Raw genomic sequence first — 23,729 nt, 5'->3', positions numbered from 1 at the left:
ATTCCATTCTATATAAACCCACCATTCATGACGCTTTGTATGAATACATAATTATATACATAGAACCAAAAGGCAATTTAACTCCGATGAACCATACAAATATCCATAATTGACTAAATTTGAACAACACAACGACACATTGATTCATCCTCAATATACTGGATCAAAAAACAAAAATTAAAGCATGTCACCAGAGAAAAAACAAGGAAGCAATAAGTTAACCATTTCCTCATCAGAAAAACTGGTATACATACTCTCCTAAGTAGTTGGTCTGCTAAAATTTTGACACCCATGTAACCACTCAACCAACCACAACTTTCCACTGAGTTTCTCTGTGGTTTGTGATAACCTTCCTAGCTACACTTCAAGAAACAAACAGCTATATAAAAACATAAACAAAAAGAGAAACCAGAGCAGAGTAACAGAGAAGAACCTCATTCGTATGCGATCCACCACATAGAATTTGACAACCCATTTCCCTTCAACTTTTTGAAGTCATTCTCTCATTTTCCACCTTCTGTGCAAAAACCTTGGTTGCAATCATATTATCATCGAAATACTGAGCATAGGGGTGCTCCTTCGGAACGAGCCTCCGATACTTTTGAAAATGCTTCTCTGCCTCATCTTTCTTCCTCAACAAAGTGTATATAATTCCTTGACACAAATGTGGTCGAAAGTCCCTCGGTTCTTCCCTCACAAGCTCTTGATAAATCTTCAAAGCATCACTGTAATTCCCTTCGATAACCCGAATTTGCGCAATCAAGAGCTTCAAGTCCCTCAAGTCATCCTTTTTCTTCTCCCTCTTGCACCTCTCCATTGCCTCCACAAGCCTCTTCTCAATCTCCTTCAATTGGAAATCCGAATCGGCCTCCGACACTGTCATCACAAGCCCGTGATAAGCCTCCACACGAAAAGGGTCTTTCTCGAGTATCTCATTGAACCCTAATTTCGCCATCTCGAGATCTCCATTGTAACGATGCAAGTGGCCTTTCAACAATGGCCACTCGACGTCTTCGGGTTCGAGTCCAATCAACTGTTCGACAATGGCAATCGCTTCGTCGACCTTTCGATTCTTGATCTTCGCTTCCATTAAGCTCCGGAGGGCTTGAACATCGTCGGGATGAGAACTCGCGTACTCTTCTAGGGTTCGCTCTTTCTCTTCGTCCGAACCAGCTTCCCTCGCCGCCGTTTCGGCGGCGGAGACCGGCGGAGAAATGGCAGCGAAAGAAACGAGGGGTTTGAGGTTGAAGCGGGCGAAGAGGACGGCGGCGGCGGCGACCGCCGCGATGGCGGTGGTTTTTAGGAGAGAGAAAGGGAAAGGGTTTGGGGTGAATTGGGTGGCTTTAGGGTTTTTGAGATTTGGGTCTGAGAATGAAGATGATGGTGATGGTGATGGTGATGGTGATGAAGATGCTCTGATTGAGAGTGAAGATGATGATGATGATGGTGATGGGGTTCTGAAGGAGAGTGAAGAAATGGGTCTGGAGAATGATGGGCGGTGGTGATGAAGGGAGAGGTGGAGTGGTTGGCAACGACGGTGGACTTTAGCTACACACTCCATGTTTAGGGTTTATGGCGGTGTTTTACAGAGAGAGAGAGAGAGAGAGAGAGAGAGTGTAAAACCCTGATGATGGTGAAGGCAGGACAAGAAGAAGCTAATAGAAGAGTACGGTTTGAAATGGGCTGAAAATTCAGAGGCCCAGTTTGTTTTTGTGGGCTTCTTTGGTTTGGGGTCCAATTTAATTTGGGTTCAAATCCACGTTCATTATGGAGACTTAGAGCATCTCTTGAAAGGGTAATCAAAATAGTTATTTAAAATTTTACTTTATTATTTTTGCTATTTATTTTTTTAATATATACTCTAATAAGGCCATCTACTTTAAGTATCTTCTATTAAAATGGTTTTATACTTCAACTACCTTCTTTCCCATCTAAAAAAAAAAAACTAACTTCTTTCAAATTATTATTATTTTCATTATTTTAAATATAATTATATTTTTATGAAAGTTACATTTTTCTATTATTGTATTTTTCAAACAGTCGTATTTTTCTAACAGTGGTCTCCAAAGCTAACTTGCACAATTGTTGCATCAGAATCTGAATAGTGGTCTATTTGAACAATTGGCATTGGAATATAATCAACATCCTGCTCAAACTTCTGAAATGGAAATATGGTGTTAATGTTTCAACCTTGGCAAGTGATAAAAAATAGGTAGAAGTACTTCAGTCAAACTCCTCAAAGGAGATTAAAGAGAGGGGAAAAAATGGTTACACAGTTAGTAAAATATAATTTTACAGAGTACTGCAGAGGCTTTGTGAATTTGAATATCTATAGCAAGGTTCTGAAAAGTAGTTGCGGTTGTCGTAACGGTGGCGGTGGCACGGTTGCGGTTGTAGTTGCGGTTGCGGGGTGTAAAGGTCGTAGCGTAACGGTTGCGGTAACCGGAACCGTGAATTTTTTTATTTCTCGCACAATTTGAAAAAAACTTACCGATACGCATATTTTTTTTTTCATAATCACATTTATTGGGTTTTAAAATAAATATTGATCAATTTTTGTAAATTTTTAAATATGATTCAATATATTTTATATTTTTAAATAACTATAAACTGAGTTTTTTACATTTGATTTTAATAATTAATGACTTTATATGTCATAAATTCATATTATGCTTGTGGCAACCAAAAAAAATTATTGGAGTTAGATGTATAAAATTATTTTTGTAATTATTATTTATCATACTTGTAGAATTGAATAGTTTTAAAAAATAAATTATACATTCTAATGTAATCATATAAAAATTAAAAAAATAAATTATAAAGATTTTTTTTTGAATCACTTGAATATTCATTCTCTTTTTAGATAACCTGTAAATAAAAATAAAATAAACTAATCAAAAAGTATTGGCATGTATACAAGATGTATTAATATATAATTATAGGTGTTATGTTTTCTAGATATTTTACAAAAAAAAATCAATCACTAATTATTATATATAAGATAAACAGTGACAAAAATAAGAGAATAAATAAGAGCCTATATATATATATATATATATATATATATATTTTAATCAAACTAAATAGATAATGACCACACTTATTATTATTATTATTATTATTATTATTATTATTATTAAACAATATATAGATAGACACACACAAACAAAATGGTTAAGTGATAGCAGCTGAATAGAATAGTATAGGTCTTATAGCTTCAACAAATCAATAACATGCTCTTCATCTTCTCTCTTCTCTCCATCTCTTACTCTTCAATCTTCCCTCTTCTTCCATTTTTAGCTTCTTCTTTTTTTCAAAAGAAGGCGTTCGGAACTGTTATATAACGGTGTATAACAGACCGTTACGGCCGTTACAACACCGTTACGACTGCTACGGCAGCCGCTATAGCCGACACACCTGTGAATCTCAATCACATCGCAAAAGCGGTCAAAACGGGTGGCGGCAATCACCACAACCATTACGTAACGGCGTTACGTAACGGTTGCGGCCGCTTTTTAAAATCTTGATCTATAGTCACTAAGATATATATAAAAAGGCTTTGTGAATTTGGACATTGTTGGACCATTTTAATATCTTATATTTATTTATTGGTTTATCTTTTTCATAAATGGGGTTTTATTACTTTGGTAACCTCTTGGTCATAAATGGAGGTTAAATAGAATTCATGAACTTGGTTAATGGTCATTATTTTGGTGTAACTGTAAGGTCCTTATAGCCTATATATAGTCTACTCTTTTCTATCTATAAAAAGAAACTATTTTCTATACAAGAGAGATTACTAGCAAAGAATGGTGTTTTATTGGTGGAGCTTTGGGTTCACCATCTTGTGCAGAGTTGGCCTGAACCATACGACAAGTGGTCGGGCTGTTGTGTCCTGGAGGAGACAAGTCATAGTGTTGTGACTGCTGCATCGGTATTTGGATTCTTCCTACCGCAGTGGGCTTGATCTCCTTAAAGAAAACGAGATATCCGTGCCTCAGCCTGATCTATTTGTATCTCATTTTCTTTGCATCATTTATCAATAATATAGTTTAATTTCTGATATTTTCACCAACAGGCATCTATAGTCACTAAGATATATATAAAATTGTAGTGGCATCTCTAGCTGGTTAGTGTGCTGTAAATAACACTCAGTACAACTTTTAAATTTGAAAAGCTTGAAAAATACTGGCAGCAACATATGAAGGAACATGCCAAACCACAAGTAATGTCTCTAGGAAAAAGGACCATCACCCTTCTGGTCACCACCATGTTTAAAGTAATTCTTCATGAGGGCTAGACAACTGCAACTACCATAAATCCATAAAAGTAGTACCGATGAAATTGCTACTACAAATAAACTTGAATTTTCTGCGAAAAGATCTAAATCCTCCAAAGAAACATTAGATTAGACAACTAATACTGCCATCATTCGTGCCAGGTACCCCATTATACCCTGTTCCTACCTACGTTACACGGACTCGGATACAGGTGTCGGGTGCGGGTATGTATCTAAGAGTCAAACTCGTCAAATTCCTAAATGAGGAATATGCGGGTACGTCTAAAAAGTACCCAAAAATTAGATATGGATACGTGGATACGGCTAAACAAAAATTAGTATAAATTTATTTAAATTGTAAAATAAAATCAACTCTAAAATCATGTGCCAACCAAATAGATAATTCATAAAACATCTAGCAAATGTAATTTCATTACATGTCACAAAAATAAATTATCCAAAAAACATATACCAAAATAAATTATCCAAAAAACATAATATCCTTAAAGGTCCTGTCCTGCATAGTTCTTGAAATGAAAAAATACAATTTCTTTGAAGTCTTCAACTCTTAAACCAAGAATAGATGACTACAAAAAAATAGTTAACTATTTATCCAAAAAAAAAAAAAAAAACACTAGCTGACTGTCACTCTTCTTCAATTGGTTTAATCTTCAACAACTTGCTGACTTTCATTGTCATCATCAAAAGTCATGGTCTGCATCTCTGGATCATCAAGGGAAATTTGTGCTAGCTCCATTATGTCATGCCCTTCTATATCAAACAAATCTCCACCTGTAAGGGAAAAAAAAACATAGAAAAATTATTTTTAGCTAGTCATAAATAATACTTTTATTACTATTTATTGAATTGAAAGTGAGTTAACTTACATATGTCCCAATATTTTGTGGGTCCTTCTTTATACTCCTTGCTCTTCCTTGACAAAAGGCGAAGATTGCAATGCACAAACACCAAGTCTTCAGCTCTACTTGTTGCTAGTCAGTTTCTCTTAACGCTTTGAATTAGAGAATATGTACTCCAATTTTTCTCGCAACAAGAGGAAGATCCTAGCTGCACAAGCAATTTAAAAGCCAATGCTTGTAGTAATGGTGCAGAAGCACCATGATTGGCCCACCATGAAAGAGGTTCCTCAAACATTCTTGCATCAATGACATGAGGCTGATTGAAATAGTCTGACCCACTAGAAAATGCTCCATATTCAGCATAAACTCTCCTTAAATCAGTTTGATTAGGAAACAACCTCTTCAAACATTTGTTTCTATTCATGGAGAGTTCATGATCCTCATGTGGTGATATTCTTGGAATTCCATTACTACTATCTTGGAGCCAAGCATGACAGTAGTATTTTGGAACCAATGAATGGGCCATACAATGTAAAGGAGTATTACTTTTGTTCCATCTACTCTCCAAAATTTAGTGAATGACATTAAAGAAGGTTGATTGACCAACAATTATGTCTTTTTCTTCATGGTCAAAGATGATTTTTTTCACACTTTCAATCATGGTATCCCACATGTCATATACCAGATGTAAAACAGGAGAGTCTGTGTCTGCTTGCCTTAACATGTCAATGATAGGTTTAGTAAAGCTTAAGGTAATCTATGCTATCCCACCATGAGTCATCCACAATACATTGTTTTACCTCACGAGCTTCAGCCACACTTTGCCATCTTCCCTATAAATTTTCTAGTTTGCATCCATCACCATTTTCTCAAGGGATGTCTTAACTTCCCTCAAACGTATAGCCATGATGATGTTGGATGCAAACCTGGTTTCTGCTACACTTAACAATCTCAAAGTAGAATATTCATTGAAAATAGACAATGCCATGCTATGGTTGAGAATAAAATTACGAATATTCTGCACTTGAGAAACTAAATCTGAAATCCACTTACATTGATCATATTGAGCTGATTTATCTGGTGGGGTACATATGCTCTTCAATGCCAAATTCAAACTATGCACCACACATGGAGTCCAGAAAATATGTGGATATTTGTTTTCGATGCTCAACCCAGCAGCTTTGTAGTTGGATGTGTTATCAGTTACAATCTGAACAACATTTGCTTCTTTGACCTCTTTGATGGCTTTAATGAACAAACTTGCAACATATTCTCCATCTTTTACAATTCCACTTGAATCAATAGCTTTGACAAACATTGCTCCTCCTGCGGATGATGCCATAACATTGATAAGAGGGCGTCGTTGCCTATCTAACCACCCATCAGAGAGTAATGAGACCCCTTTCTTGTTCCATGAATCTCTAATAGGTTGCAGTAGCCTACTAACATGCGCTTTTTCTTGGGATAATAATGTGGTACGTAGCCTATCATATGAAGGAGGAGTGTAGCCCATCAAGCTGCTATTTGCTAAAGATTGAGAATACGTCCGAAAGTAAGGTGACCTTGTTAGGTTGAAAGGTAAGCCACTTGCATAGAACATTCGAGCACAATCTTTGTCAGCAATATCTCTTTGAGCAACATTAAATGACTTTTGCAAAGCACCTGGTAGAGCCATTCCCTTGCGTTTTTTCTGTTGCAGCAAGTCTGAGCCTTCTGGTAAAGTGACATATTCTGCTTTTTTTCTTGCATTTAATGCTTGCTGAGCTTTTCTCACTTCAGCACCATCATGCTCCTTCCTTATAGCTTCAACAACACCATCTCTTATGGATTTGCAAGGTTCAACTCCATGATTTGAAAGCTTCAACAGATGAGCTTTCACCTTTGTATATGACCCAGTTACTTTTTTGCTGCAGTAATTACAGGACCAGGTTCTATTTCCACCTCCACCTGAAGTGACATTGAGAACCTTCACATGATTCCACAATAGCTTGTCATCAAACTCTGCTCCTTGACATGCTGCTGGACGCAAGGTTTGCTTTTGCTTGGCTGAAGATTAGGAGGAAGACATTTCCCCTGTAGATGAAATTAATAATGGAAGGAAGTTTTGACAGATTCTTTGGGGGCTAAAGATACATACAGCCGAAGCCTCTGTTTTTTGGAGGGCTAAACTGCTATATGCAAAAAAAACATATATCGAGTGGAAGGTGAAAAGGTGAAGTCTTGTTTGTATTCTTGGCAATTCTTTGTACTCGCGGGGGTTGGTTGGTTTGTTTGTACTCTTGGGGGCTGTTTATCAGAGTGATTTGAAGTTTGTGGCTGGCAAATAAACTTCCCAAGGAAGGAAAGCAATTGATGGAACAAAAGGTGTAGATACAATGATTGTATTTTATTTAAATACTATTATATGTATTAATTGATATATTAATTAGTGTATTAATAGATGATGTGGGTATAATTTTAAAAATTTTAAGTCTTTATAATTTATATAATAAATGTGATAATAATTTTAAAATAATAATATTATAAATTGGTACATTAATTGATATATTAATTAATACATTTTAATGTTATTTGTTTTTTATTTTTTATTTCTTAATCAAATTTATTTTTAATTTTTAAAAATCAAACCATACATAGCCTAAGAATTTTTGATAAATCATTTCTTACGTTGATAATTTATTTAATTACTTGATATACTAATTAATACATTAATTGATACTAATTAATACATTTCAATGTTATTCCACGATGACTTGTCATCAAATTATACATTAATTGATATACTAATTAATATATTTCAATGTTATTGTTGGTGACTGTCTGTAGATGACAACAAAGAAATGAAATTTTTATAATTGAAGTACAATAGCAAATAACCGGCAATCAAGTTTGTACCTTGTTCCAGTTCAACCAAAAAAAAAAAGTGTTAGCATCTTGTTGGCAATAAAGTTAGTATCTTGTTTGGTTACAATTTTTTTAAAATTGTATTTTTTATTTTTTAAACAATTTGTTATTTTTAAAATTTATTTAATCTAGATAGACAAATTATGCACTATTTATGTCTGCTTGGATTAGATGTATTTAAAACAAAAGATATGTGACTATTAAAATATATACGTATCAATGTGATTGTTGTATTTTAATATATATGTAATTCACGTTTTTTTACAATAATATTAAAACAACTAACTTGCTTTGATTTTTGAATTGAAAATAAATAAAAATTGAATTTTAAGATGTAATCAATTTGGAAATATTCGAGTTTACATGAAATTTTTTATTGACTTGATAATATTGGTTAAGTTTGCATACACTTAATAATATACATAAAAATATTGAATTAGTCATTTGCTCATTACTTTAATATATATATATATATATATATATCCAATTCATTGGTAATAGGGTAGTGGAGGTCGTGAAGGTTATAGGGTGGTGGATATGGTAGTGATAGTGTTGGTAGTATAGTGATGGAAGTTAGGGGGTGGTGGATCTAGTGGTGGTAGTGGTATAGGCGGTTGTGGTGGTAGTAAAAGTAGAATGGGAGAGATGGATGGAACTGGTAGTGGTGGTAGAGATGGCAATAACAGTGTTGGTAGTATAGTGATGGAAGTTAGGGGGTGGTGGATCTAGTGGTGGTAGTGGTATAGGTGGTTGTGGTGGTAGTAAACGTAGAATGGGAGAGATGGTTGGAACTGGTGGTGGTGGTGGAGATGGCAGTAATAGTGTTGGTAGTATAGTGATGGAAGTTAGGGGGTGGTGGATCTAGTGGTGATGGTGGTATAGATGGTTGTGGTGGTAGTAAAAGTAGAATGGGAGATGGTTGGAATTGGTGGTAATGGTGGAGATGGCAGTAATAGTGTTGGTAGTGTAGTGATGGAAGTTAGGGGGTGGTGGATCTAGTGGTGATGGTGGTATAGATGGTTGTGGTGGTAGTAAGAGTAGAATGGGAGAGGTGGTTGGAATTGGTGGTGGTGGTGGAGATGGCAGTAATAGTGTTGGTAGTATAGTGATGAAAGTTGGGGGGTGGTGGATCTAGTGGTGGTAGTGGTTGTGGTGGTAGTAAAGGAAGAATGTGAGAGGTGGTTGGAACTGGTGGTGGTGGTAGGGTAGGACAATGAAATTGGTGATGATTTTAGGATGACCAAGCTAGTGATGGTGGTGTTAATAGTATAGTGGAACTAGTGGTAGTGATAGCAATAGTAGACTGGTGGAGGTAGTGTTGTTGGTTGACAGTGACGGTGTTAGTATTTATATTTTAGACAGCTTCTTTCAGTTTTGCATGGTATTGCAAGGTCCAATTTGTGGGCTAATTCAAACTCATGTCGGCGATTTGATGAAATTTTAAAAAGATGAATGATATTAGATGATTTCTTTCATAAAATTTGATGAAAATAATTTATGTTGATTGATTTATTGTTTTGTTTATTATTTAAAAATTTAGATCACCTCATTAAGTAAATAAAAATTGAAATTTTTTTAATGAAAATTTAGATCACCTCATCTTAGTTATGTTATTTTGTGTTTTAGGTATGATTATTATTTTTTTAAATTATGATAATATTATAATTATGACTTATGAGATATTTGGTTATATTTCATATAGTATTTAGTTATGATTTTTTATTTTAATTTATAATTATGACTCAAAAAGTATAAAGATAACATATCTCTTCAAATATATCAATTGCTATTGGACCATGCACTTGGCACATCATTTAAGGAGATTTAGAGGGATAAAAAATTAAAGGATGAATCATTTTTTTATAAAACATATTAAATATATTTTTATTGTACTATTACGTATTTTTATAGTGATGTTACACATATTATGGTTAAAAATATTTAAATACAAAACATGTAACATTATAAAAAAATAATCTTGTTTGGCTTCATATGGTTCCATTTTTCTGAATTTAATTTTTAAAAAATTAAGGTACATATAAAGAGTAAAAAATTTGTTTAAAATATTTAAAAAATTCACTAAAAATAAAAATTCAATTTTTTAAAAATTAAATTCAAAAAATTAGAACTAAACAAGGTAAATCACTTTGTTTGATTTTAACTTTTAGAATTTACTTTTTGGAAAATTCTTCTTTATTGTTTTTTGTATTTTTTTTGTTTTTACTAATTTTTTTTTAACATTTTAAGCAATTTTTTTTTTTTAAATTTTTAGATACACCTAACATAAATACACTTAAAAAGTATAATTTTTGTGAAAAAAATCTTTAAAAAATTCATTAAATACCAAAAATATAAAAAAATTATAAAAATTTAGTATATTTTTTTTTATATTTTTATGTATTTATTTATTTTTTAAAATATTTTTTCACAAATATTTTACTTTTTAGATACATCTAAGTAAGGTGCATCTAAAAAGTAAAAAAAAATACTTAAAATTTTAAAAATATTCACTAAAAATAAAAAAATATGAAAAAATAAAAATCTCAATTTTCACAAAACTGAATTTAAAAAATTGAAACCAAACACACTCATTAGTTTTAAATTATAAAATTACTACAACTCTATTAAAAAAATATGTAATATTTAGAGATTATTTAGAATAATCTAAATAAATATATTTTTTAACTTTTAAAAAAAATATACAAAAAATAAAAAAATAAAATGACATAAAAATATAAAAAAATAAAAAATTACACTTTTTTATGCACCCAAACAACTTCATAAAATGCTAACGAGTTACATATATTAATTGGCATACTAATTAATGTATCAATATATATTATAACATTATTACTAATTTTATCCATTATACAAATTATAAATATTTAAAAAAATTTAAAATTATATCACATTAATTTGTTAATACACGTATATCAATTGATGTATATATCATTATTCAAATATTAATATTAATATATAACATGTATATAACATTATTCAAATATATTATATATTCAAATATTAATATATAACATTATAGTATATAACATGTATATAACATTATTCAAATATTATTATATAACATTATAGGTATAAAGTGGTGCCTGCCTGCCAGCTGTCTCTCTCTATCTACAAGTTCCAATACAAGTTTTCATCCATTTTCCATTCAAAACAATAAAGTATTTTCAGGGAAGATGAATCAGCCCAGAGGAAGATGAACCAGTTCAAAAAAAAGAAAAAACAGAGGGAGGAACACCACAAATTCATCGGAAGAGACGTTCATCAAGCTTCTGAACATATGCACCAGAAGATGCATCGGAATGACAGAAGACCCAGCAAAAATCATGGGAATGCATTGACGAAATAGAAAAGGTTGAACTAAGCCACCGGCGACTTCAACTCTTCAGCTTTCTGGTGAGCTCTGCCTTCAACTTTGCTTCAACATTTCAGGTTTCTTTTCCTTTCCATTGAAATCATGTTGTGAAGTTTTGTATTTTGTTGGTTTGTTTCTTCTGATCTTACCCTCTTCTTGTTCAAATGAAGAACAAAAAAGAAATTTTGTAACAAAAATATTATAGAAAACAATCAGCCGTATCCGTTTTCATTTGGCCGTATCCCGTACTCGTACCCGTGTCGTGTCGTGTCGACACGGGTACCTCTCAAAAATGAACGAGTCCGTGTAACATAGGTTCCTACATTGTGTACCAAAACATTGCTAAGTTCAACATCTATCCTAGACAAAAGCCCAAATATCAAGTTTTTAGCCTACTAGACAAAAGCCCAAATATCATAAGGAGCAAAGAGAGAATGAATACTAATTCATTCTTCTTTTCTTAATGATTTCCATCTGCCAAGCACGATAAAATTCTCGTTGAATTTTTGGCAAGCCACTAAGATCCATCAAAATAACTCCTTCGTCTTCTTTGAAAAGTTCCATTTCATGCTTTTCAAGTTCCACCTCATGTTTTTCTTGCATGACACGAAGTTTCACTTGCTCTTGAACGTATACTTTGTCAATCATTTCAATTTTCTTGTCAATAATTTTCTTTGTCTTCCTTGATGTCCTCCAAAGTCTTTGTAATACTCGAATGTACACTTTCTTTGTTCTTTCGTTTATTCAATCGCTCATTTTCAGCCTCCTACTGGTTGGTCTCTCTAAGTCTACAAAAGCATTAGGTGAGACATCGTCTTCCCCTAGATTTATCGAATTCAGAGTATAAGGAGAAGAGGTTGTCCCTATTCTTGGTCTTTTTGGTTGCTTTTTCTTCTCAGACTCTACCACCCATTTTGGTTGATCCCTTAACATAATCCAACAGTATTCGAATTGGAATGTAGATTTCTTAAGTTCCTTGTACATAATTTTCACCTTGGAAATCTGAAAATTAAATAAATAAATAATAATTAGCAACTTCACAATAATAATAATTGTAAATGTACAATATTCAATACATTGTCATCCTCATTTATGTCACTTTGATGCAATGATTCAATTTGGGCATAGCACCTACAAAACTTATTTATGGCAAGTTGAATGGTTAACCATCGATTCATAAGAGAATTCTCATTTCGATTAGATTCAAATTTCTTGTGCTCATGGAAAAAAATTCCACTCTTTTCCAATAGGTAGAGCGTTTTTGCTCATTCCCATGTACCACATCTAAACTAATATTAAGCCAAGCCGATACAAGGAGTTTGTCTTCTTCTATTGTGAAGTTTCCTCCACGTTGAGGTTTCTTCGACAAAGATTCAATTTTAGCATTAAATTGAGACTCTTGGGCAAAGACTTGAGTATTTTGATTCAAATATTGAGATTCCATCAGATAATGTTCATCAATGTTGGGCCTTTCTTGTAAAAGATTGGTAAAGTAACCATCTTGTTGTGAATCCATATCTATGATTGAATAATATATAAGAATTAAAATTGTTAATCATATTGTTTAATTTTGATGATGTCTAAAATATTATTTGAAAATTTTGGATTTTTAATATACGCATTTTATGTTATTTGACACAAAATATTATATGTTTAAAATATAAGTTGTATGATATATTTTATAACGCCCCCATTTTCATGCCCAAATGGTAATACAATAATCATGGCTCTTTAAAGTAAAACTGATCATAAATCCTCATACTTGTATTACATGATGTAAATAGCCTTCATGCGATAATATAATTAATTCAACAATAATTAATTAAACAACAAATATCCCCAAGGGTTTACAAGTTTCCAAGGCTTGAGCCTGGTTACACAAAATGGTTATTCAAACCCATACATACAAAGCCCTTGGCTTACAATCAGAGTCACAGTAAATGGGCACATTATGCTCTCTACACACACTTCCATGCCTTCAGTTAGGTGGAACCACCACATCTTTTCATGCACAAAAATCCCGTAAGGTGAGCATAAAGCCTGGTAGATAATTCTTAATAAAGTATATACATTTTACACAAGTTTCAAGAGATGAATACACATGCCATGCCATGCCTTTTTGAAAATAAAACACATTTTCATCTTTTGAAAACCATCATGCTTAATGATGTTATGTAACTTCAACTGTTCAAAATTTATCAATTTAATTCAGGGGGCGGTAAATACAACTCTGGCAATCTCTAGGTCAGTGTCTGCAAGTAGACTATACAAGTACTACCAATTTATCATTTTTACCGGTATCAACCGGAAGGCTCGACAGTTATCATCTACACCACATTTCAATCTCTACGCTGGTGTCTGCAAGTAGACTATACAAGTACAACCAATTTGTCATTTTTACCGATATTAACTGGAAGGCTTGACTCTTATCCTTTACACCACCTGCCAAGACTTACCACCGTATTTACCCCAAAACCATTTCATGAAAACTTGTTTATCAACATTCTTTTCTAAATGCAAAGTTTTCAAATCAAATTTCAAAGCTCTTCGTTATCAAATGAATTGATATGCCAATGCAATTTCACAAGATGAATAAATACTTTCATTTCAATTCATCCAAGGGATAACAAAATTCCCGCATTTCAAGCATTTCCAACAATTTAGTCATTTCAAAACTATATCAACACTTTTAAGCAACAATTTCCAAAATTTCAACAATTATCTTATTCCATGGAAAACCATCATTTATATGTAATAAATAAACAATTTTCAAAATCATTTATTTTAGCACACAAAATAAATATAACAACATATTCTAAAGATTTTTAACATCTTTTTTAAAAATCCTCAATTTTTAGGTTTTCTCACCAAAAATCATTCATCTGCAAATATTTGAGAACATCTCACCAAAAACATCTTTCTTTCATCAACATAGTTCAAAAACCCTCAGTTTCTATTTTTAAAGGAAAATGAAGTAAACCCACTTTCAAAATCACTCATCTTCTTGAATCAATAATCAAATTTTCAAAACTAATCAAAGGATGATTTTGAAAATCATCTAGATCTTGCAAAAACATATATATAATTCAAAGAAAATCCCTACCTCAAGCCAAGAAGTTTTCAAATTTTTCGACAATAGAAATTAAATTTTTTTAGAGTCAAACGACACTTTTTTCACTATCTACATTTTAATCCAAAGCACTACAATTTACGACCCCAGCAGAACCTTTGTCCTCGGGGCTGGGGAGATGAAACAATCACTTACACACATACTCTGCATCTAACATAGCTGACACAGTAAGTTTGGCCCATATAATATCTCCAGGTCCAAGATCATGCAAGACTAGCAGCCAATGCACGTGGGGTCCACTTCAACTACCAAATTTCACGCGTCCGGATCCTCTAGAGTTAGTCTCTAGAGTGATCTCCTGAAGTGGATGATCGAACGGCTGTGCATCAGCCTCACCAAAACGACGTCGTTTTGGTGAGGATTTTCCAAAAAAAAAAAAAAAAAAAAAAAAAAAATCATATTTTCGATTTCAAAATTCCCCCCCAGGCTGAAGAGGTATATCAGACGAACGGGAAGAAGCAGAGCCGTTAAAGGAGAGAGGGAAGAAGACTGAGAGAGGCGCGTCCGGATCCTCTAGCCGTCCCGCAGTCGTCCCGTCGCCCCACCGTCGCAGTCGCCACTGTCCTGCCGTAAGCTTCGTTCTCTCTCTCTGCCGTAAGCTTCGGTCCCTCATTTCATTCCCTATCCCGTCGCCCCATCTTGCTAAGAAGTTAGGGTTTTGTATTTCATGTATTGCTTAAATCGTTGATTTGCACCCTTTATACACATATATATGTATTTCAATCTTATTTCAGTTTTGCTTGTAGATTTTACACTCAATAATCTCTCGAAAATGGTATATGAGTTTGTTCATTGATTTGCACCCTTTATTTCTGTTTGGTTACCTGGAAAACGAAAAAAAAGAAGGGAAACACCAACATTGTTGTCTTACTCACTCAGTTGGAATGTTCACACACCAACTGTTTGATAATTTGCTCCTTCGAACTGTGCACACATCACGCCCAATCGTATCTTACTTTCACTATTTGTTCTAGTCCATTAGCTGTTAAATGAACTCTTCTGTTCCCATCTCAGTTGTTCTACTACTTCATAGAATTTTCCCATCTTTAGAGCAACTACTGCTACAATCTCAAATTCATTATCATTTAATAATGAATCGAATAGAAGAAGGGGAAGGCTGATTAAGGAGGCAAAAGCAACTGTCCAGATGGGGAAATCACTTAGAATAGATTTTGGTGGAAATGAGGCTAACGTGGTAGAGAAGATAATCCAGCTAGAATGTAGTAATTTGGAGAGGATTGCTGCAGGCGCACGGGTAGCTGAAGTCTGAACTACCAATGGAGGAGTATGGGTGTTATACAGATCTGTTTATGAAGATAATGACATGGTATGCTGGTGTATCTTTTGAGTGTTATGTGGTGAATGTCTATGCTCCAAGTGATGTTAGCAAGAGAAGGCAGCTTTGGGAAGTATTAAGGAGATTGAACTTTCCTTTCCTAATCCATGGTGCATAGGTGGAGATTTCAACAAAATTAGATTTCTAAGTGAAATGAAGGGATGCTGAAGAAGGGAGAGAGGCATGAATGACTTGAATGATATGATTGATCAACTGAGCCTAGTTGATTTGCCAATGAGGGGTAGAAGCTTTACCTAGTGTAATGCACAAGATGGGGAGAGATGTAGTAGGATAGACATATTCCTATTGGATAGTAGCTGGGTCGAGGAGTTTTCTTTCAAACAATGGGGATTTCCTAGATCAATTTTTGACCACTTTCCAGTCCTATTAATTGAGGTGATAAGAACAAACATTACTATGTTGAAGTAAACTGAGGATATGATTGTGAAACAACCAAATGGAGGAAATAGATCTACGTACCCAACCCTACGTAATTGGATGAGAGAAACGCTGATTGAGTTCAATTCTGTTTATTAGAGATATGTATATGCCAGTGGTTGTATAGCTTATAGGATTCAGGATTTTGGGTGTGCAAATGTTTCGCCCCATTTTTGGCGTTCTGTTTATAATACACTAGTTATTAAAAACACATTAATCCTTTAAGCCATCTATTGCTCAAGGATGAGCAAGAAAATTCCTCAATGCTCTTTCTTTTGTATTATTGTAACCAGATTTCATGGGCAGAACATACAGGAATCATAATGGTTTGTAAAACTGTAATTAAGAGAAAGGAGAACAATATACTCCTGCCACCAATATATATATATAGCATGCATATGTGAACTGTGAACTGCCACCAATATATGTGAACTGTGAACTGCCAACAATATACTCCTGCCACCAATATATATATAACCAGATTTCATCGCCTTTTTATATATATACAGCATGCATATGTGAACTGCTTTATCATATCTTCTAAGGTTCCATCAGGTTAGGCAACCAGCAACATTTGAGCATTATTCAACCAAAAAATCTGCAACATTTGAACTCTATTTTAGCAATTTTTCAGCAACAAATTCAGCAACATTTTAACTCCATTACAGCAACATTTCAGCAACAAATTCAGCAACATGCTACCTCCATTACAGCAACATTTCAGCAACATTTTAACTCCATAACAGCAACATTTCAGCAATATTCAGGAACATTTAATTCAGGAACATTTAAACTCCATTACAGCAACATTTCAGCAATATTTCAACTCTATTTCAGCAACAAATTCAGGAGCATTTAAACTCCATTACAGCAACATTTCAGCAACAGTTTCATGAAAGGTTTTCAATATTACATATCCAACAAAAAATTCACAAAAATTCCCAAAACAAAAGAATGCTAAGATGTTGACGTGTGATCCATATGCCCATGCCCATGCCCACGCCCACGCCCACGACCACGACCACGAGCATATAGTACCTAAAAAAAAATAAAATAATATTACATCAAAGGAACCATAAAATAAATTGTAACTTTAAATGAATGGAAGACAAAATAAAAGAGGAAAGGTGAAAAATAAATTACTTCACTACATGCGGGACTATTTGAGGCTTGCGAGTGATAACTACTTGCATTGTTAAGCAATGCTTGATAGGTTCCATGGACGGAATACATTGATGGCATGGAAAAATGCATATTGTGATGAGGAAAACTTGGCTGCAACAATAACAAACACATATCAATTTCAAATGATAATAGTCACCTACAAATCTGTACGAAAACTTCTTATTAAACTAACTTACATCATAGGCGGGATACATAAATTGAGACGAAGAAACTCTAACTTCAGGAACACTCGGCGAGAATGGAGGAAGTTGAGGAGCACTTGAAAATAAAGGAGCCGACTGATGAAATAAGGGAGGTGCTTCAGGAGCACTTGCCGAAAATAAGGGAGGAGTTTGAGGAGTAACAGACATGGAAGTTTGAGAAGCATTATATGAACTTGTTTTATTTTTCTTTGCCAACGCAAGCTCCAAACCACCTTTTATCCGCCTTCGTCCCTTGCTAGTGCACTCTCTTCTCTTGAGTCCTTTTGCTTGAACTACATTGTTATCCGCTACACCATCCACTTCAAAGCTTTCGGGGGGGCTTTCTTGAATAGTATCTGAACAAGGCATGTTGAATTTTGCGCTTAACATGGTTTCAATGTCTGCAATTAATTCATCCGCTTTCTCAACCGTCAAATTATATGTTTCCTCACTTTCCGAAGCTCTACACGCTACTGATCTGAATATTGCCATCAATGACCTATAACGTGAAGTTTGATGCAATCTTACATCAACTTGAATATCATGTCCACACCTATCTTTCACATTTTCAGATCTTGCTTTTTTAGTCCATCTCTTCAGAATATATTGTGAAGGAATCTCTTTGAATTTGAGTCTTTCTCTAAGGATCTTCAAACAATGACTACACAAAATGCCCTTCATTTCAAACTTTCTACAACTGCAAGTGACTAAATCATCACACTCCTGTCTCACCTTCCTCACCTTTATACCATCACTATCAAGAACCGTATAAACGGTACTATCACCATCATTTTCAATTTCTTCAATGTTTACTTCAAGGGACTTGACATACTCATCCTGAAATTCTTCAAAAATTTTATTTGTGTAAACATCTGCAGCTTGCTCCATAATCTTCACCTTAATATTCACCCTTGGCAACTTTTGGCATAGAGCATATTCGGCTTGTAACTCTTTGTACCTCTTCTCAGATAGAACTCGATCAAAATGCATGAAAAATTGCATTAAGTTATGATCAGACTGAATGAAATCCTTCAAGAAAGCATTAAAGGATTCACTAAGTTGGGTGCTACTCATGCCCGCACCCCATGCATTTCTAACATATGGCCAACCCCACTTTTCCTTCACCCCAAATGTTAACTTCAACCAATGATTATCTCTTACTTCATACTTGTCAAGCATTTCCTCCCATTTTAACGTAAACTCTTCCTCATCCTCAATGTCGTACATAAACGTGGATAAAACACTCTTGATCCCCTTATCCTTCACCGTCGCCTTATCCTTGAAGATAGAATTCGCATGCCTTAATGCATTTTGCATCAAATGCCAAGTGCAAAGGCGGTGGGTTGTGTTAGGCATGACAACAGGTATGGCCTTAGCCATTGCAGCATCCTGATCTGTAAAAATTATTTTTGGAGCCTTACTTGACATTGCCTCCAAGAATCTTCTAAAAAGCCATACAAAAGAATCGGCGGTCTCATCATACATCAAAGCTGCACCAAATATCACAGTTTCCCTATGATGGTTAAATCCAACAAAAGACGCAAATGGTCTATGTGCACTATTTAACTTGTAAGTAGTGTCGAAAGTCACAACATCACCAAATTGGCCATAATCCATGATCATCTGAGCATCGGCCCAAAATATGTTTGTAATCTGCTCCTCGTTATCTAATTGGACCGAGTAAAAAAAAGATGGATTCTCTAATGATTTGTCACGAAAATATTGCAAAATGCTACCTGCCTCCCCATATGCTAAACTGTTTTGCCTCTTCGTTCTCAAATAATTTTTTTGGTCTAGTTTTGTGAACCCAAGTGACTCCCTTCCACCAACTTCATTACCCATGAGCTCAAATGCAGCATTAAGACGGATTCCAGATTTTTCAGCTAAATCTATTTCGGTTGCCTGTGATGCAGATATCTTCCTTTGGGATGGTAACATATGCGTACATTCTGTTGGTACAAAGATATGATTATGTTGTTCAACAAAATCACTAACAAAAAATTTCTGTATGTTCCTATCCCACTTAATAACAAGTCGGGCTTGACAACCAGTCCTCACTTCCTGCCTAGGATTTTTTGTTAATGAATCTCGCTTGTCGACAACCCGAAATCCCTCCTTATTACAAACAAATTTCCTTGAAGTGATTTGCCCCTCTTTGCTCTTGTTTACATAACCCCTTCTAATACTGAAGCCCAACCTTCCTCCATAACTATTATAGAAATCATATACTTCTTGTTTTGTATCAAATGTCATGCGAACTCTAGGCTTCCAATCACACTGACCCCCGTCATTCTCATGATTGTTAGGTTCCATATCAATGTGGCAAGTCACTTAAAAAATAAAGAAGTGCTCAATATTAGCACAAAAACTGTACATTATGTTTGCAAAATAATACAAACTGAATAAGATAATCAACGAAAAACAAACTGAATAATACAAACTAAATTATGGTCTTTGTTATGTACCACAGTGTGGTTTTAAGATGTGCACTACAGCAGGTATTCAAAAGAAAAAAATATAAATGAGTCCTTTGAAGCATTCATGCACTATATGTTGCTTAATATACATGACCATCTAGCATTTGCACTCTTAGGTAATATTTTGTCAATTTTAATTTGTGACCTTGTGTTCTTATGACTGTACAATAATACAAAGCCCTGGGTTACTTGCTTTGCAGCATTGATCAGTCTAATTTTGTGTTTTGCATGATTGAGGAATTAATATCAAATCCCTAAGGATTGCTAAAATTTAATTCATGAATGCCGTTTTAGTAAGCCAAGTTTTAAAGGATATCAAGCAACAAGGGGGCTTTGATTGGATTGTGGAAATTTAATTAGTTGCATAAGAATACTATAAGAAGCTGGATTTGGAAGTTTTTAATCTCCACTGTTCACTGTTCTAAATCTATCTATATATATATATATATATATATATCTAAACTATTTTTCTAAATAATCAACACAGATATTGCTTCGTCTGTCAACAAGTAAGAATCCAGCTTCAAGTATAGGATCAGGTCCTGTTTTGGTCCACCTAACCCAGAACTCAACATTGGCATATATCTTCATAGTTCAAACCCCCTACCACTTGAGGCTCCATTTCGATACATGGATTTGAAATGAATAGATTTAATGGATTTAATCCACGGATTGAACAATATTCAGCACAACACAGATATTGCAAAAAAAATTTATGTTCTCAACCATAGGCCTATCATCTGGGATTGATTTGGAGGAGACCAGAAAAAAAAAAATTGAACTTAAAACATATATTTAAACATTCTAAATACCTATATTTTCTTCACACGGTTGGAACAGGGGCGACGGCCACGGCGGCGGCAGGACAGTGGCAACGCGACGGTGGAGCGACGGGATGCACGAAGTAGCAGGCTCTCTCAGTCTTCTTCCCTCTCTCCTTCTTTCACGGCTCTGCTTCTTCCCGCCATCTGTGTTCGCGTTCTTCAGCCTGGGGGAATTTTGAAATCGAAAATATGATTTTTTTTTTTTTTTTTTTTTTTTTGGAAAATCCTCACCAAAACGACGTCGTTTTGGTGAGGCTGAAGCACAGCCGTTTGATCATCCACTTCAGGAGATCACTCTAGAGACTAACTCTAGAGGATCTGGACGCAAATTTCACGGCCCATAACACAATCTTACAACAGATATATGGGCCAAATACCACCTATGCAAACAAGGCCCACCACTAAAGTTATAAATATATATAAAATATACTTAACAATCACCTGCCAAGAAAATAGAGGTTGCCATGTAGATTGATCTCTTTCAACTACTTACCACACAAGCACATATCGTAACATCTACAGTGGCCAATGCTGTTGTGATGTCAGCCATCATACCTTTTCTATCTATGCATAATACACATAACCATTGTATAGAGTGCCCTTCAAGGTTGTGCCAAGATGCAACCTTTCCAGCTTGCCAACTCTCCAGACCAGGAAAGACTTCCTTGTACGTGGGAATATTAGCAAGTAAACAAGTATTTTCCATGCACACACGTGTATTACCTCCAAATTAGGTGACAAGTTCAACCCACTAGAATTGAGACTTCGAACTCGGTGACCCCTAAGATCCAACCTCACATCATCACCAGCTTTGATCTCCACCTGCAGAAGCATAATGAAACGAGAATCCTGAGTCTGCGGTGTTCCCACTTTCTGCGACCAGACAAACCAGAACTCCTGTCTACGGATAAAGTCGAAGAACGACCTTTTAAGCTTTGGCTGCAATTCCACACTGTCTGCAAAATCTGTATCTACCACCGACTCCTCAACATTTTGGGGTCGAAATCTTACAGCCACTCTTACTCTTCTAGAAACGGAGGCGTTGTCCTTGGTGGCTCCGCCAAGAGAGGAAGGGCTGCTGCGGTGGACAGGAAGTTTGGATTTGAAGGAAAAAGAAGTTCGGAGATGCGACGGAGCAGAGACCGGCCGATCTACCTTCACCGTCCCCTTATGTAGGGGTGTGTATGGTGCGGGTCGGTGCGGTTTGAGAGAAAAATAGAAATCGTATGGCGGGTGGCGGATTGATAAAAATGTCACTAGAATTTGTCATTTTTCTTATCAAAAACCGGCAGTTCAGTTGGCAAATAATGACGGATTTGCCTTGGCGGTTTATAAAAAATATAATTCAAATTACAAAACTTAAATCAAAGAGTAAAAAAAAGACGAAAGATACCGTGATGTTAAGCATCTTGCGAAGCTTTCTTCTAATGCAGCTAATGTAGCAACAATATGATAATATTAACGACTTTGCCATCAGTTCATTACAAGCATCTATGGAAGCTACAATGATCAAATACAATACATAAAATTAACATCATTCAGGGTTTACAATATATTGAAAATGTTTACTGTTGAAAAGTATTTAGATTGAAAAGTGAGCTGATGCAAGTTTGCACCATGGCCAGAAAAAAAAAAAAAAAGATTGAAAAGTGAATTGGAATCCAAATTTACTTTGGACTACTGACATCTTGAATTTTCCTCGAGCAGTAATGTAATACTATATTCTAAGGTATAGAACAACAAGCAAACTTAAGTAAAAAAAAAATTTTAGAATCTTATAAAACATGATTTAATAGCGGTGCGGGTCGGTGCTGTTTGGAAGAAAAATAGAAACCGGCGGATTGATAAAAGTGTCACTAGAATTTTCCATTTTTCTTACCAAAAATCGGCAATTCGATTGGTAAATAATAACGAATTTACCTTGACGGTGCGATTCGGTACGATTTTGACGGTTTCAGCGGTATTATGCACACCCCTATCCTTATGAATGCCATGACCCGAAAATGAACTTTCCATTCTGACTGAGACCACCACCGTTGGCAGGTGCATCATCAGCATAAACTTGGCCAGCAGATGACAAAACCGAATTGAGATAACCCATAGTTATTGAGAACAATCAGACCCATCTCTCTCTTTCTAGAAAATATTCTTTACATCTATAGAACCCCACTCCCCTTTCATGATAACGCATCCACTCTCTTTTATTTTTATATTCCTTTACGAGAGAGAGAGAGGTTTGGTCGCTTTTTAGCCATCTCCCCCAGATTCTCTTTTATTAGTGGGATGATTTTATTTATTTATTTATTTATTTTTTGGTCGTCACATATTTGTTACAAATTTAATTTAAATAGAAATATTTTAAAAGTATTACTATTAATGATTTTGAAAAAATTCGGCTAATCACTATTCACTTTTTGACAAATTTAAAATTGATTAATTGTATTATTTTGACAAAATTGATTAATTGGTTGGCTGGTCACTATTCACTTTTTGAAAAATTAAAATTGATTAGTTATATCATTTTGACAAATGTGATTTTAATGAGTTGTCTTCTTTTGACAAAATTAATATACCCACATGGGGTCGTGGGTTATTTTCATCCAAAATCTCTATAATAGCCACAAAAATTTTAAATGGAGTATATGTCACGCCCCTAAACCGCCCCTAGTAGTTTGGTGCCGTGATGGCCAGTAACCCGAGGTTACCGAAGGCCGTCTTACAAAAATCACACACAATCAGAG

The 23,729-nt window shown here is 34.7% G+C and overlaps 2 protein-coding genes and 1 pseudogene across 2 annotated transcripts; all 3 read right to left on the bottom strand.

Annotated features, from left to right (window-relative positions):
- Nucleotides 1–118: 118 nt before the first annotated feature.
- LOC114260024 (protein SLOW GREEN 1, chloroplastic) lies at nucleotides 119–1,693 on the bottom strand. The gene has a single exon (XM_028200074.2). The coding sequence runs from the start codon at nucleotides 1,559–1,561 to the stop codon at nucleotides 482–484; it is 1,080 nt and encodes a 359-aa protein (XP_028055875.1). The 5' UTR covers nucleotides 1,562–1,693; the 3' UTR covers nucleotides 119–481.
- Nucleotides 1,694–17,347: 15,654 nt separating this feature from the next.
- LOC145801635 (protein FAR1-RELATED SEQUENCE 1-like) lies at nucleotides 17,348–18,809 on the bottom strand. Its single transcript, XM_082893377.1, has 2 exons — nucleotides 17,682–18,809; nucleotides 17,348–17,595 (listed from the first exon to the last, which is right to left on the bottom strand). Exons 1-2 carry the CDS (start codon nucleotides 18,759–18,761, stop codon nucleotides 17,380–17,382), a joined length of 1,296 nt encoding a protein of 431 aa, XP_082749503.1. The 5' UTR covers nucleotides 18,762–18,809; the 3' UTR covers nucleotides 17,348–17,379.
- An 11-nt stretch (nucleotides 18,810–18,820) lies between these two features.
- Nucleotides 18,821–20,000, bottom strand: LOC145800412 (protein FAR1-RELATED SEQUENCE 5 pseudogene; annotated as a pseudogene).
- Between the last annotated feature and the right edge of the window lie 3,729 nt (nucleotides 20,001–23,729).

This window comes from Camellia sinensis, chromosome 10, assembly GCF_055761805.1.
Source record: "Camellia sinensis isolate YWXY chromosome 10, ASM5576180v1, whole genome shotgun sequence".
Lineage (NCBI taxonomy): Eukaryota > Viridiplantae > Streptophyta > Magnoliopsida > Ericales > Theaceae > Camellia > Camellia sinensis.
The sequence above is the reverse complement of the archived record's forward strand: the minus strand, read 5'-3'. Positions and strand labels throughout refer to the sequence as shown.